This window comes from Epinephelus moara, chromosome 20 (genome assembly GCF_006386435.1).
Source record: "Epinephelus moara isolate mb chromosome 20, YSFRI_EMoa_1.0, whole genome shotgun sequence".
NCBI classification, from domain to species: Eukaryota; Metazoa; Chordata; class Actinopteri; order Perciformes; family Serranidae; genus Epinephelus; species Epinephelus moara.
This window is the reverse complement of record NC_065525.1, coordinates 12,057,694-12,073,933: the sequence shown is the minus strand read 5'-3', so window position 1 is coordinate 12,073,933 and position 16,240 is coordinate 12,057,694. Positions and strand designations below refer to the sequence as shown.

Here is a 16,240-nt window from a genome sequence, read left to right as displayed (position 1 = left end):
AGTTGGTCACATGGTCGTTCCTCCCAATCATACACAGCCCTACACCACCGTCCAAAGCCAACCACAAAAAACACCACCAACACTTGCAACATAGACATAAGAGCATACATTTAGCACAAATTTAGCAGAGCTGACAGAGAGGTGTCTGGAATTGCTGTACCGCATGACACATGATACAGCCAGCTGCAACTTTTAATTACAAAATGACCGAAAAATAGGCTATGCAAAAAAACTAATACATGCAGTGATAACCAATTCCTACTAAGATCTAACTTGCTAACCCATCAGGTACCTCAGGTACTGCTTTAGACAAGTAACCAGTCTAAACATCTTCTTTCTGTGCATTGGAGACCTTCTGCTGCTTTGACAGCCCACACAGGGCAGCTGTGTTGATCCTCTTTCTCTCACGTTTTGTAATTTCTTGCAGTATCTGCTTAATGTCACATGGCAGATAGAGTATTCTTTGGGGACAGACCTTATGTCTTTCCAAGTCTCACCTCGTCTGATGCAGACCTATGTGTGCAAGCACACCCTTATCAGTTTTTCTTGACAACTCTCTTGGCATGCCGATGAAGATAGTAAGATAGATTGATAAAATGTGTTTAGTAATCATTGGGGTTAACTAACCACCATCCCTGTTAGCAATTGTTTAGCTAACTGTAGCAGCATGGTGGTTGAAATGAGATGAAGGGACTAATGTCTAATCTAATACCAATTACCTAATTCTAACAACAATATTGATAGGGTACTAATCAAAATACAGGCTTCTTTAAAAAACAAATCACTTTCAAACCTGAAAATAAGTATTTTGGCTGCGAAATCGGCACACTTAATTACAAAGCTATGGAATTTTACATGCAAGGTCAAGAAGGAAGTGGTCATATATGAAATTAATCTCTCAGGTCATCCCCTCTTGGTTTAAGTGGTGTTGTTCCAACCTCCATGTTGGTACAACCATACCTGCTCTCCCCTATGTTTATTTGTGCTCTTTCTTGGAATTAGATGAAAACATCACTCATATCTGTTTTTAAATGAAGCTACAGCTCAGAGATGTTTAGCTTAGCTTAACTTGGTGTAAAGTGTTGGCACTGTACGATTTTGAATATATATATGTATATATATATATTACATATTATATAAATATATTATATTTGCATGTTACTATTAACCCGAATATGTTGAAATGTTACATTGTGTTTCATTTTTCAATCTTATGTTGTGACAAAAACATGTTTAAAACACGGCTGGTCTTGAACAGTGGACTGTTGGTGAATGCTGCTTGGCAACCAAATGGCCAAGGTATCACACCATCCACTGTCCCCTCCTCATCCTGATGAGAGACTCAGCTCGTAATGTGTAATCCAAACTAGTTCACTTTGGAAATGTTGATATGATATGTAACATACAAATGTAATGTATCTGTGGTTTGAAGAAACATACAGTGTCAACATTTTATTCTGGCAATTCTGGCAAAAATTCGACTCCAAATGCATTATCGCATTTGGTGTCGAATTTTTGGCTACTTCATGAATGTATTTTTGGTCTCTACCAACTGTTGAGGGAAATATCTGACTCTTAAGCTGCTAAATGTTCCACTGTGTTGACAAACTAGGTGCTAACTGTGTCCATCTGCTGGGCAGATGGTGTATGGTAGGTTTTTAGAGAATTTCACTGAAAGCAGTTGCCTGTTGTGGCTGGAAAAGCGCTATGAGGGCAGTGAGAGTAAACTCAAACAGTACAGTTGAGATGAAACTTGTTTTAAATCTCTGTAAAGCCAAGGGAAGCTGCAGATAATTCTCTGTAGGTTCATCAGGTGACTGTTTTCACATTGTCACATTCGCCCTTTTTAAACAAAGATCACGCCATAAGGCTACAAAGTCCCTTGTTTGTGCTGCCTTTGCATTTTTACACAGAACCAAACATCTGCGCTGCTGAAGTGTGTGATTTTTAGACAGCATGCCGGCATCCCACAATCAAAAGAGGCGTGACAGGCGTAACATGTAACACAACAGTGTTGGCTCCTAGTGTGTCATATAACATACACGTCAACAGCAACAATGGCATTAACATGGCACTAACAATGATTTACCATCCCTGTTACATGGCAGCTGATCTCTTCCTTTGCTTGGAGGGTAACAAGCTCCTGGATCTCATTGTTTTCCCAATTTGGAGACATATTTGGTCACTTTTCTTCTTTTTTAAGTTAGCTGCTAACTGCTATCAGCTTTTTAGACATCCAGTTGTGGGTCACACGCATAAAATGGCTAAACATCACACCTGGGCCACCCATGATCCCGTCCTGCCAGCTGTCCCAAAATACAGAAGTCGTTTTGGTGCTGTTACTACCTCCGATGCTGCCTTACAGGCAAGACAACTCTGTTCCCCCATTCTACAATTGTACCTTATATAGAGGAGGCAGTGTAAAAGGGGCTATTGTTTCCACAGTGTCATTTGATAGATTGTTACTCTTAAAAGACAAACAGACAGACAGAAAGAAGAGTCGTATCAATCTCCACCTCTAACTCTTGGAATGAAATCAAATGAGAGTATATCCCAAGATGTGGAACTATTTCTTTAAAAAGAACTACTATTTTCCCCATGTTCAACCTGAATTTATAGCCATTCTTAAGTATGAAAATTTCTTATGACAAGGATGTAACTGATTAAACCCAATAAAGCATATACTTAATGTCTTTTGACTGATTCAATCTTCTATACAAAATGGCAGTGACCTAGAGTCATATCAGCTTAACCCAGCTTTCCCACATCAGCCAGGGTACCTAAGTTTTCTGTGAGATGAAATCCAAAACACTGAGGTAGTTACCTTTCCCCTTGGTTTGCATTAAGATTGTCAATTATATTGTCTTTATCATGCTTTATCTTTTCATCTTGACATAGTCCCAGTGGCCCATTAGTGTTCATTCCTTACCACCAAGCCAATATAGAATGATTCAGGAAGAACATATGAAAGAGGATCCTTGAGGGATGCAGGAAAAGGAAGTACTATAAAAATGATCAATACTGCCCTTTTCAGTTGCAGAGAATGCTCCTGGATTGACTTGAGCAGTCTTTCCTTTTGGTTGAATGTTACACAGCCACAGAGAGTGTGTTCTGCTTAATACGTTATATCTTCAGTCTGCTGATTTGGCTTGACCTTGGTTATATTGTTCAAGCGGAAAGGCACACATGCGAAAAGATGTGACAAACAGCCACCAGGAAAATCTATGGTCGAGTAAATTGCACATTCAATTGTAATTGTACTACTCTAAGTGAATGCCACTGTACCCTCTAATCTTGATGAATCACGTTGTAATCAGTGCTTAACGCAGGGATCTTCAACATTTTTCAGGCCAAGGACCCCAAAGCTGAAAGAGAGATGAAGCAGGGACCCCCTACTTCATTGTACAACAGGATTGCACTTAAAATGATTCTCTGAATATTAAATATTTTTGGGTCTTCTCTGATTTGTACTTACCTGTAGCTGCTAAGTCAGCAGCAGTTGTAGCAAGGCTGGGTGCGTTAGCTTCACCCTCTGTATTTTTGCCAGTGGTTTCTGAGGTGGATGGTGTAAGGGTATCTTGCTCGAAACGTTACAAAACAATCCACTGTAGCTCACAAGAATGTCCGAACACGTGGAATAATAATACAGCTAACTGGCCAATATGTTTCAAGAGTAAGTAACTGCTAGCTAACTAGTTCACCTTGCTATTATGGATAGTTGCTGTGCAGTGAAACAAAAAGGTGCTGCACACTGATTTAGAGTTAGCTAGCTCAAATGATGACAATGACTCATGGGTAACAGTTTGACTATCATTAATGTTGTGTGCTATAAATTAAATGGGAATAATGAGTAGGCTGATTTATCTCTGCTAATAAAGTGGAGCAGGAATGAGTCCTAAAACACGAAAATGAGTTAGCATTTTAGCACTTCTGGTTAGATGCCTGAAATAAGGTCTGTTGTTAATATAACCTTAAGAGACTTCCGTGTTTTGTTCTGCAACATAAAATATGTCTGTAAATGTCCTATTTATGAATTTTGAAGCTTTTGTGTGTCTTGCTAACAAGTGGCTAAATGAGACTGCAGAACGTCATCATGCAGAACACAGTTTTACATCCTTTATGCAGTGGCAGAGTTAAGTCATGTGACTGTAGTGTAGTTTGTTTATAGCCTAACATAGCTTCTAACTTATGGCAATTTCATTTACTCTTCAAAAATCATTCAAGTGGTATTCATTTGTGAAGATTTTGTGGCTGAAGAAAAATGCTTAAGTATAATAAACATTTGTTTGCTATAAGAGTTTTTTTCTGCAATAATCCAAACTCTAATGGTAAAACTTCATCGTTTTTACATTCATGTTAATGTGTATTTTATCACACATTATAATATTTGAAAATAAATAAATGAATAAATAAAAACTTATATTATCAAAAAGTCATTTGGCAACGCTCCCTGCAGTAACTTAAACTGAAATAGACATCATTTAGGGTCCCTTCACTGTACAATGAAGTTAGAACAGTAACTGTAACACAGCTCAAAAATATCTTCAGCTGAGAAAATCTGATAGTGGTCCCTGGTTTTTCATGTTTCAAAATTTGGAGTTCACTAACTTTATTCAGTGTATTGTTTGGTCAGTCATAGAGTCACTATAGCTCTGGGGCAACTGTTTAAAGTAATACCAGTGTTAAATTAACTCTGGTGGATGTGGACTGTATATTACAGACATAAGTGATTTTGTTGTGTAGACAAATGTCTAAAGTAGCAGCAGTAGTGGCAAAATGGAAACATCACACTCCGTGCTGTCCCTCTGCACTGCTTACTGGACAGACCAACTGTAATCTGAGCCATTAACTGATTGCGGATTCCTCTGTGGAGACAATACCTCGCTGTTGTATACGCTTAGGAGAGCCAGTTAACACCCTCCAGCTTCAGGAGCACTGCTCTGCACCACACATTGTACCACGACCAACCCATCATTTGCAATGTGTGCTCCATGCCAAAGTAATGTGTCTGTAAATGGAGGCATTGAAGCCAAATTCCAAATTAACTGACCTGAAGCAGACCAGGGGTATCTGCTGCTCCCAAACACCAGAAGCTTTAAGAAAATCTGGACTTAAGAGGCTGCCAGAGAAACCATCTGTGTGCTGTGACTGCATAAGCTCTGTCAGCTGTGTTGTCACCCTTATCTCTGCACCTCCATCTTAGCTTCAATATTTAAAACTAACTGAATGCACAAGGAAACAGCGGATGCCTCTCTCATTTACAAGATTAGCATTCATGAAAGCCAGACTGTTTAATCATAAATAATAAATGAATCCGGAAAATCTAGCTCATCTAATGTGGTCAAAATTTAATTCTTGGAAAGTATCCTTTTTAATTTTGTCAAGAAACCTAATATAGAAAAAAACAATGGAAGCAAAGACCTCATGCAAACCATATGAAGATAACAGCCATTTATTTTACTATTTCAATAAGCACTGTCACATGTTAAAGACAACATTTATCACCTATGAAACTGAAGGTATACTAACAGGTAAGTTAGTGCAGTGTTACAGTAGCTGCTGTATGTCACTGCCATAATGGCTGATTATTATATTTTGTGGATGTAGATAACGCCTCATAAAACTCACCATTTAAAAAAAAAAAGTTTGATGTGGTAATTTGGTATGACCTTGATAAATATCATTATGCCAAGCTGTTATAAAATTTAGATTTTTGTTAATTAAATTGCCCCATTTATATTATTAAGAAAAATATGCATTTTTTTAAGTTATAAGACAGCTATACCTTAAACCAGTGGTTCCCAAATGGTCCAGCCATGGAGTCCGGATTTCTCCTTAGTCATTAGTTCAAGGTACCACAGCTTAATACATTTCAGTGTCATACTTGTGTTTGGCCATGTCTTTGAGCTAGTTTGCTGTCTCTGTCAAGTAGCTGTCCATTAGTCACTCACTCTACAGCAGAAAATAGCATTTCAAACTAAAAGCTTTGTGCTGAAAATTTACTGTACTTAAAAAAAAAAAAGTGTTTTTTTTTTTTAATTCTTTATTTATTTTAATTTTCTTAAAAACTTGACACGTTTGCGAGTCAGTCATTCAGAATGGGCCTGCGACCCACTTTTGGACTGCAACCCACCACTTGGGAATCACTGTGTTACACTAAGTATGTGAATATTGTAGTAGCTACTCATGGGAGGTTTTCCTCACCCTGCACCTTGATTTCCATTGTTAATTGCATATCACCTGATGAATCTAACCTAAATTAACAAAACCTAAACAAAGATATTTGTTGTTAGTCAACAATTCATGATCCAATTTAAGACCAATATATAATTATCTCTTTTAAATGGGACTTGTACATCACTCTAACCAACAACACAGGTTCTAACCATACAGTCTGCAGTTGTTCTAACCAATAAGTCTTATTACAGAGAATTTGAAGGTACATGCAGTGTGGGATGAGGTACCATCTCATGAGGTACAATGTCTGGGTATGTGAGTGAAGGTAGTGCACCAGGATCTGTATTCCAGCCTTGGGCTGACAAGTCATATGGATCTATGTTGTTTATCTTTAGTTTGTCCAAATAGTGTTGCTTGACCACTGCAGCTGACACAGATAACACAGTGCAATCCTCAAAAGATGGCGGCAACATCCAAAAAATTCTATACATAATTACATACATACATGAACTGAGTTGTTGAACAAGACACACCCAGGACATCCCTGACTCCCTGTTTCTCCAAAAATACTGAGCATTTGTTCTGCTGTTTTTTTCCCCCATTTTAAAAAATATACTGATTTATTTATCATGTGTTTTTTTTTGTTACATTGTGACAATGCAACATCAATGTTATTTAACGGGACTGTCAAATTATAAAATGTAATCATTATAGCCTAATCTGAATGAAAGAAGATGGAAAATAAAGTAAAATATAAAATACACAAGTAGAGCAAGAAAAGATAAACACAACAATGTAAAATGCAGGGGTTCATGTATCTAATGTATTTATTATTTTTGTCAATATGAGAGATGTTTTCAATGCTTTTTATTTTTAGAAGTCATTGTATTGAGGGAGTTTTAAAAAAAGAGAATTTATGAATGTGAAATGGACCAAACCCTAGACTTTTTGAGATCATTATCTGTAAGAAATGAACCCGTAGCCTATTTCAATCAAGAACCAAGACCAAACCTTCTTTTGTGCTAAACAAAACTTAAAAATGAGTAATGCAATATCTGTCCAGACCATATTGGAATAAAGACAATAATGACCTCTTATTTTGATCCCTAACAAAACAATGTTTTAACTTCCCACTGACCTCACCAGAATCTTCCATCCATTGGAAAAAGCGAATTCCCACTGACTTCTCTGTGTGACGGTTTAATAACTCTGCTAAAACTTTCCAAATGTTTCTTGCCTCTGTCGTCGAATCTGTACTCCACTGAGCTATCTCCCTCGTGTAAAAGCTCTGGCTTGGTTTGATCAAGTGGAACAATCTCCCCATCTACCGGAGGAAGCACGCGACACTGCAGATTTAACAAAGCCCTGTCACGAGCGATATCCATCAGGACAGAGAGCTCAGCCACCAGGCTGCTGAGTCCAGCATTTGTTACAGGGGACATTAGCAATGAGTGGCGTCATGAATTTTAAAAACTGCGGCTCTGTGCTGGTTACGGGAGCCAGCCGAGGTCTCGGGCTGCAGATAGTCGACAGCCTGGCGAGCGGAAGTTTCTCACCCGGCAAGATTATAGCGACGACCAGAGACTCCACGCGCTCGCAGGTCAACATTAGCACCTACAGACAGTAGCATTTCAGTGTATTTTGAAATTGGAAAAAAACGGCATGGGACGCGGAAACTGTAACGGCCATTCAATTTCAAGTCTAAAACCCGGGCGACATCCGCCAAGTCTGAGTTCGCTCTATTTGACAGAACACCGGCATAAACAAACCTGACGTCACATCAACATGGCGACGCACACTGTGAGCTGTACGCAGAGTGACCCTTTCGTTTTTTTAATTTATATTAGGCTATATGGTGTTATTATGTTGAATTTGTTATATGAACGCGCGGATATTGTGATGAGCACAGACAGTTGACGTATGCAGCAGTGGTGCTTGTGAAGCTCACTTGCTATGCAAACACCGCCTCCACGTTTTCCCGAAGAGATGCACCGGGACGTATTAAAGTCCACTCGTAGATTACAGCAATCCTGTAACCACACCACCTGTAGTGCTTTGAGTGTCCTTGTTGTAGAGCAATTATTTCTGCTCGACGCTGAATTGACTGAAGAAAAAGGGTGTAGGTACATACATTACTACTAACAGTTGGAGAAATACAGTCAAACGACACAGAGCCCATCATTGTTTCCCCACTGAATAGGCCTATCTGCGAATGAACAATGATGTGATGTGGTTTTGACTTACAGAAGCTTCAGGAACTGGCAGAGAAACATCCCAACATCCACGTCATCACTTTGGGTAAGACAGAGGTAAACAATGGTTGTGGGTGTGTAAACAAACAATATGTGAAAAGTACTAGAATAGGTTATGTGTGCAAAACTAACAAGCACACAGCCCTCACTTTACAACACCAGTGCCTGTATAGTTTAGATGTGAATAAATCATTTTAAATTAATGCCTCAATGTAATTACTTATGGGATAATTTAGATACATAACCACAGAGAAACTAAACATTTTACATCTTTGTTTTCTCATATTGTATGGTATTGTACAGTAAAGCACTTTGTAACTCTGGTTTAGAAAAGCTCTATTAAAATAAAGTTTATATTATTATAATTATTATTATTATCATTTACTCTGGTGACACTGGGAACATACCTCCATCACTTTTTGAGATGGCCAGTTTTGCCCCCATCACCGTTTAATAGCATAATTTGCTTAAAAATGTTCTGAAAACTTGTTGAAAAAGGCTTATTTTGAGCAAGGAGAAAAAAAATACAACGCAATGCAAGCACTGAAGATACAAATGTGCACTGTCCAAGAGCAGTAACATAAGATTAAAAAAAACCCAAACAAACAAAACAAAACAAAAAAACATAGCCTTTTCCATTCTGTCTGTGAACATGACAACACACATGAGCTACAAGAGTCCAGGGGTTTCTGAATTTATGAAAATAAATTGATGTGCATTCACATGAATAGGTGCCACATACGTATTTAAAGAGGTTACTCCCCCTGAAGAGTTATTCATGCGTAGTTGAGTAAGCAGGGATATCATTAAATGAGAAAAGTTGATCTACAGGAGAATCAGTATTTCAAAGCAATTCAGAATTTCTGAGCCTCACGGAATTATATTCCATTTCAGTTTTGATTTTTAAATGTAAACTGTCTGCAGAGTTTTGTGTTTTTACTTTACGTAAACAAAGACATTTCCCTCATAAATTGGTGCAAAAAAGTAAACCAGAACACAGGAAATGAGGTTTTTGATGCTCAGAATTTCCTGGGAGAGGACCCCCAAACATCCTATCTAATATGTGTCCCCCCACCCAATGCTGAAGCAAAACCCTCAGAAGAAGCCTAGGCTATGCCCTCTTGATGCGCTGTTTTCCCCCTCCCACTGTAATTACCTATTCTGACCTCCTATCCATCCCCTCCATTAAGTTGCCTAAATTGCATAAAGACCATTTAAAAACATGTTTTTTCATCTGAGCCCTTATGTTCCCAGCACTTTCAACACAAAGTGATGCCCTTGAAAAAGCATATATCCTATACACACTGACGATATGACGTTATGGTCAAAACATTGATTTATTTATTAATTTATGTTCAGCTTGCATTTTATTTCTTCCATTTTGATTGGCTCTTTTTTGTAATTTGCAGTGTTGATGTGTCTCTTCTAGACGTAGTGAACCAGGACAGTATAAAGAAGTCTGTGGAAGAGGTGGGCCAGCTGGTACAAGAAGACGGTCTGAACTGCCTGATCAACAATGCAGGGATCAACGTGGTGGCCGACTTTCATACCGTTACTGCTGAGAAGATGATAGAAAACTTTCACACTAATGCTGTGGCTCCTCTAATGATTACCAAGGTAATGTGTACTACGCTATTATTTTTTCTGTATACATTTTGTGCTTCCTGTCGACTTGGATGTTGCTGATCGGCTAGTGACAAGAAATGTTTTGTTTGGAACGTCTTCAGCTCTCACCTCCCCAGATGGTGAAATAAAAAAGAAAAGAAGTGAAGCTACACCTCTTTTTTCTTTAGACACCAGGAGCAGGACCTGTGAGTTTTTCATTTCCCGAACACTGCAAACTAAAACAAAAGGATGACCTTGATGGACAGAAGTAACAAAAGCCCCCTCGCCCAGGGCAGACTGTATTTCATAAATATTAATTGAAAGTCTGGTTTCAGTTGGCCCCAGAGTACAGGGCGGACTTCAGAGCAGCACGCTGCGCTGGTAAAAATTCAGGCGCTGATCGAGAACATGTCAGCAGGGCATATGCGTGCTGACACACAATTTGCTCCAACTGAAGGACAGTCTCTGTGACTACAAGGCCACGCTGCTGCTTAAATGTCTAACGGTAGGGGGATGTCTGCAATGCACTGCACTCCACTCTCAGTGGGCTGATAACTTTGAAACATGCTTTACTCCCATTTTAAGGTGAAAGAATTAGTTGATTGTTAAATTAGATGATTAGCAGAAAAACATTTGAGCCAAATCATTGATGTTTCTAGCCTCTCACATTTGAGGTTTTGCTGCATTTTGTAACAGAACAGCAATTATCTTTGGCTTTATTAATAAACATTGTGGATCTTCCTCACTGCCCATTCAGATGGGAGAGGTGGCACAGATTCAGACTAGAATCTATTAAGCTGTATCGTAACAGCACGATGCTGCAACCACCAGGCTTCATTGTTGAGATTGTATTGGGCAGGTGATGAGTGGTGTTTGGTTTCCTCCAGACATGATGCTTGGAATTGTGGCCAAACAGTTCAATATTGGTTTTATCAGACCAGAGAATCTTGTTTTTCACAGTCTGGGAGCCTTTCAGATGCTTTTTTTTTTTGCAAACTCCAAGAGGGCTTTCTGGTATCTTGCACTGAGTAGAGACTTCCATCTGGCAACTCTGCCATAAAGCTTAGATCAGTGGATTGTTGCAGTGATCTTTGTCCTGGAAGTTTCTCTCATCTCCACACAGGATCTCTTTAGCTCAGTCAGAGTTATCATTGTCACCTCTCTTACCAGGGCCCTCCTCCTCTGATTGCTCAGTTTCTCTACGAAGAGTCCTGGTTTTTCCAAACTTCTTCCATTTAGGAATTATAGAGGCCTCTGTGCTTCTGGGAACCGTCAATGCAGCAGATTTTATGTAGCTGTCCGGCAGTTCCTTTGACTGCATTGCCAGTTTTTTGCTTTGATATGCATTGTCAGTTGTAAGAACTTATATAGCCAGGTGTGTGCCATTCCAAATCATGTCCAATCAATTGAATTAACCACAGGTGGACTCTATTCAAGGAAGAAACATCTGAAAGAGGATCAAGAGAAGTAGAATGTACCTGAGATACATATCAAAGCAAAGGATCTGAATACTTATGTCAGTGTGATGTTTCAGTTTTTACTTCCCTTTTTAATGAATATGTGGGTTGTCGGGTTGTCCCTCTGCCCATTCATACAGTTGTATGTCCGTCTGTCCATCTGTCTGTCCATCCTATTCTTGTGAACGTGATATCTCAAGAATGCCTTGAGGGAATTTCTTCACATTTTGCACAAACATCCATTTAGATGTAATGATGAGCTGATTCAATTTTGTAGTCATGGGTCAAAGTCACTGTGACCTTGTCTGTCTTATTGACTTGAACTGATATGATGTTGGCGGTCAAAGGTCAAGGTCACTGTGACCTTGCATCCATCTAATCCTTGTGAACATGATATCTCAAGAACTCCTTAAGGGAATTTCCTCAGATTTCACAAAAATGCACTTGGACTCAATGAGGAATGATTAGATTTTGAAGGTCAAAGGTCAAGATCACTTTGACCTTGCATCAGTCTCATTGTCCTGAACGCAATATCCAAAGAAGGCCTTAAGGGAGTTTCCTCAACTTTGGCCCAAAAATCCGCTTGGACTCAAGAATGGACTGATTAGAATTTGGTGTTCAAAACATAATCCTGGTTTAAACTGTTTAAGAGAGGTGTTGATTAAATTGTTTGATTATTTTGGAGGATGTAGTTTGGGTTGCTATAGAACTGTATCACGTTATAGTTCAGTTCAGTTCAATTTTATTTATAAAGCCCAATGACACAAATCAAAATTTGCCTCAGAGGGCTTGACAGTTGTTTCTTTTATTCAGTTTACCTTCACTGATATAAAGGGTTTGGACAAGAAACACAATACAGTGTGTATCTATATAGTTCTTTTTAGAAAAATAAATGAATAGTTTTAAACAATTTCTCTGTAAGCTGGACATGCTACCACCAGAGGGCTCTATTGTTATTCCTACTCACAGACTGTACAGTGAGAATATGTTATAATCTGACTGGAAATGCTCCTGAGTTTGCCCAAAATGCAAGATTTGATACTGAAATAGTTTCTTACATGTGTGTCTTAAGTAGTGGGCTCTGTGTTGTACATATGTAACATGTTGCATTCAGATGTAGTTTTGTTATGAATATTAGATATTATTTGCAGTGACAACTGCATTATTATCATGAAATAAATACTGAATCCTTTCTCTAACCTATCACTAACTATGATAATTGATATTCAGATTCAAGAAGTTCTGACGAAACATTGGTTACATCCTCCTCCTCTGCTCCATCTCATGAAAGCCCTGTACAGTAAGTTGATTTCAGCTTCAGCTGTGATGTATGTGGTTTATTTTTTTTTTGTGTCCCTGCAAGGCCTTCCTGCCTCTGTTGAAGCAAGCTGCGTCTAGAGGAGGAGTGGGTGGCACAGGGAGCATGGGCATCCAGAGGGCAGCAGTCATTAACATGACCTCTTCGTTGGGCTCTGTGGAGCTCAACTGGGGGGAACGGGCCAAGAACTTCAAATGGTACCCCTACAGGACGTCCAAGGTATTGTTACCACGGCCGAATATATTTGCTTGATACCAATTCATACAAGACTGTCAAGGCATGTAAGGTAAGTTAACTAGCTTAGATATGGCTGCAGAAATGGTGCTGCTACATGATTGGGTATTGCAATTCTGTTCTGGTAAATGAAAGAAAGTCATAAGCGCTCTTCTGATTAAACATATAGCAACAATAGATTCTAGGATAAATGAGAAATGTCAACTCCACCTTTTAACATCCCTCCACAGATCCCCTGCTGCAGTGCTGTGCAAAACTGTACTGTAGTGGGTTGAGGTTTGTGTTGTGTTGAATAGTAACTTGTTCCTGCCTTTTCAGAGTGCCCTAAACATGGTGAGTCGCTGTATGGCTGTTGACCTGGAGCCTGATGGGATTCTGTGTATGGCTATACACCCTGGCTGGGTCCGCACTGACATGGGGGGGTCTGAGGTAAGGGCCTGGCAAACATACAATAAAAGACATGCATGCAGGTACATGAAGGCAGACTGACAATAGCAAGATAGCGACAGGTGACAGCAGACAGCAAGGGAAGTTCAGCACAGACAAACTGAGAACAAAAAGGTGGAGCTGAGTTTTAGTGCTGACAGATCTGAGTAAATATCTTTTCATATTCTTGAGCCCTTTTGAAATTTACATTAGTGTGAAAAAAATGTTTGTGTATTTGACTAAAATATATGAGCTCTTAGGCCCAATTCCAATCCGGCCCCTAAAGACTCAAGCCCTGAACCCTCACTGACTTAACTGACGTCAGCTGTAAGTGATTGAGTGTGAGAGTCTGAAAGGGCTCCGGATGCTACAAATAGGAATGGGACAGCACTTATCCCCCTCTCTACAAAATATTGTTGACACTGGCGCCTCTGGGCGTGATCATTTATCGGTTATTGTCAGCATATATTCCACACACAAAGAATATATATCTAAGAATATATATCTATATATATCTATAGATAGATAGATAGATAGATAGATAGATAGATAGATAGATATGACTTCATATGTGTTTATGTACCATCTTAAATCCTTGTTAATGTAATGTTTCTTTGTTTATCTATCTGTTTTTTCGCTCTCCTTCCATAACGTTACCGTTTGCATATCTGCCGACCGTGTTTTCGTTTTTTTTTATAACACTTCCGGTGTTCCGAGGGCAACCCCTGTATTTGACGTCACAACGCTATGAACTGTGGGTAATTTCCTTACCGTAAGTCCACATCGATGCTGAGTACGGTAAGGGGGCATAAAGGGCTCAGTCACTGACTCTCTGACTTGACGATTTGACAATGGGACAGCCCTCACACACTCACGCACTTCACATGAATGCGCCTCTAAGTCAGTGAGTCTGTAAGGGATCGGATTGGAATTGGGCCTTACAGTTTTTATATTTATATTGTATTTGAGTGCCATGGGGGATGTTTTTAGGGATAATTGTATTAACATTTCCAAGAAGTGTCTGGATATCATTTTTTGTGCTAATTCGTTTCTTTTCAGGCTCCACTGAGTCCAGAGGAGAGCATTTCTTCCGTCTTGTCTGTGATTGGTGGACTGACTGAAAAGGATCATGGGTCATTTCTGAACTTTACAGGAGAGGTGTTGCCATGGTAACCCTGATTATAAGCACTACTAATGGATCATAATGGCTATTGATTCAGTTTATGAGCAGCTTCAACTATGCAAAGAAACATATCAATGACTCAGAGTGCACAGTGTTAAATCTTAGTCAGGCTCTACCTTTTAATAGAAATGGTGTGTATTTCACCTTAAGACAACTTCACTGTATAAAGAACGACAGTATTTGCTTCCTTATAGAGATTACTTGATTATTCATAAGTATTGTAGATTGTGTGGTGTGTGTCATTTAAGCAATATCACACGAGAGGGAGTGATGTTATATTCCTATATCGTCACGGCTGTGATTCGGTCATAGGCACGAGGCCGCAGGCCGAGTGCCGAAGACAATCAAACAAGACTTTGTTAAAGTTTTAACGGGAGTGAGGGTGTGTGTGTTTGAAAAGGTCTGTAATACAAAAATGTGTTAAAAATGCTATTTTGACATGTTTATTGTTTAGAGCATTAACTTTGGCACAGTTGCCGTGAAACAGTAATAAAAGTTTGAATTTCCACAAGTGTGTCTCCTAGTAGAGGTCTTTAATGAGATAGGGCTCAACACTAACTTTTAAATGTGGTGGTCGGGCTTGAAATCTGAAGTGTTACCAGTTAACGAGTGCACCCTCAATTTCTTGTATAGAAAATACCAGTAGTGCAGATGTTTTTCTTTGTACTTCTCAGAAGCGTTGAAAAAGAAGCAAAAAGGTCACTGCAAAACTTGACAGGTTTCCTTTTCATTTTTTGTTCCAGTTCATCTGCTTATTTGTCAGTTGAATAAGTTTACACATTTGTTTGTGATGTTGATGGGTTAGTTGAAATTTTGTCCCCCTGGTCAATTTGCTTCGTCACTGTCTCTGAAACAGATGCTGTGTGCACACCAATGACACACCAATGCACGTGCAGCATCACCCAGTTCCAATTCTGACTTTAACAGCATTATTTAAATATCCATAATGCAACAAATATTACAAATATATTCATTTGGGGGTGCATGTTTTGATGTCCCTATTTTTATTTGTTAAAAAGAGGTTGCCACTGATGGTGACTAAAGGCCAAGAATTGGGCACAAATTTCCAAAATGGTTGCCAATGGCATCCGTTATCATCGAACCCTGTGAGATAATGCATTTCCAGCTGTGTAGTTGCTTTTGTCATGAACTGTATAATTATCAGAAAATGCTGCAACATGCAATTTGTGAAATGAACACAACCTATTAACAACGCATTATGTTATGGTTGGCACAAAATGTGTTATAATTACATGCTGGCAACACAAAAACAATGCCAATACAAAGATTAATATGAACAGTTACAGTTTCATTGTGTAATGGTCACCATTTGCTTAAGTTTAGGGGGAATAAAGCACTTGGTTACTATATGTTCAGGGAACAAAAAAAACTTGGTTAAGGTTAGGAAAGTTTTTGGATTTGGTTAAAATAACTATGTACGGGACGTAAATGATGTAAACTTATGTACTTAGTTACATATCTACGTAAAATACTTGGTGTAATAATGTAAAGTCATGTAACTGTGTTTACTTTGGTTTCACATGAGACAAGAACAGCAGTCTTGTGGTTGACAGTCCATGTTTGTTTG

At 38.9% G+C, this 16,240-nt stretch overlaps 1 protein-coding gene across 1 annotated transcript; it reads left to right on the top strand.

Annotated features, from left to right (window-relative positions):
* The first annotated feature begins 7,526 nt into the window (after nucleotides 1-7,526).
* si:dkey-12e7.4 (uncharacterized protein LOC558132 homolog) lies at nucleotides 7,527-15,173 on the top strand. Its single transcript, XM_050074179.1, has 6 exons — nucleotides 7,527-7,777; nucleotides 8,424-8,475; nucleotides 9,859-10,046; nucleotides 12,855-13,028; nucleotides 13,362-13,472; nucleotides 14,529-15,173. The coding sequence occupies exons 1-6, from the start codon at nucleotides 7,625-7,627 to the stop codon at nucleotides 14,640-14,642; spliced, it is 792 nt and encodes a 263-aa protein (XP_049930136.1). The 5' UTR covers nucleotides 7,527-7,624; the 3' UTR covers nucleotides 14,643-15,173.
* The last annotated feature ends 1,067 nt before the right edge of the window (nucleotides 15,174-16,240 follow it).

Excerpts from the sequence above, each read along its gene's own strand:
- si:dkey-12e7.4 (XM_050074179.1), top strand. The coding sequence starts at position 7,625 with ATGAGTGGCGTCATGAATTTTAAAAACTGCGGCTCTGTGCTGGTTACG. Across the intron at positions 8,476-9,858 it reads CATCCACGTCATCACTTTGG|ACGTAGTGAACCAGGACAGT; the intron begins GTAAGACAGAGG and ends TGTCTCTTCTAG. Across the intron at positions 13,473-14,528 it reads CTGACATGGGGGGGTCTGAG|GCTCCACTGAGTCCAGAGGA; the intron begins GTAAGGGCCTGG and ends GTTTCTTTTCAG.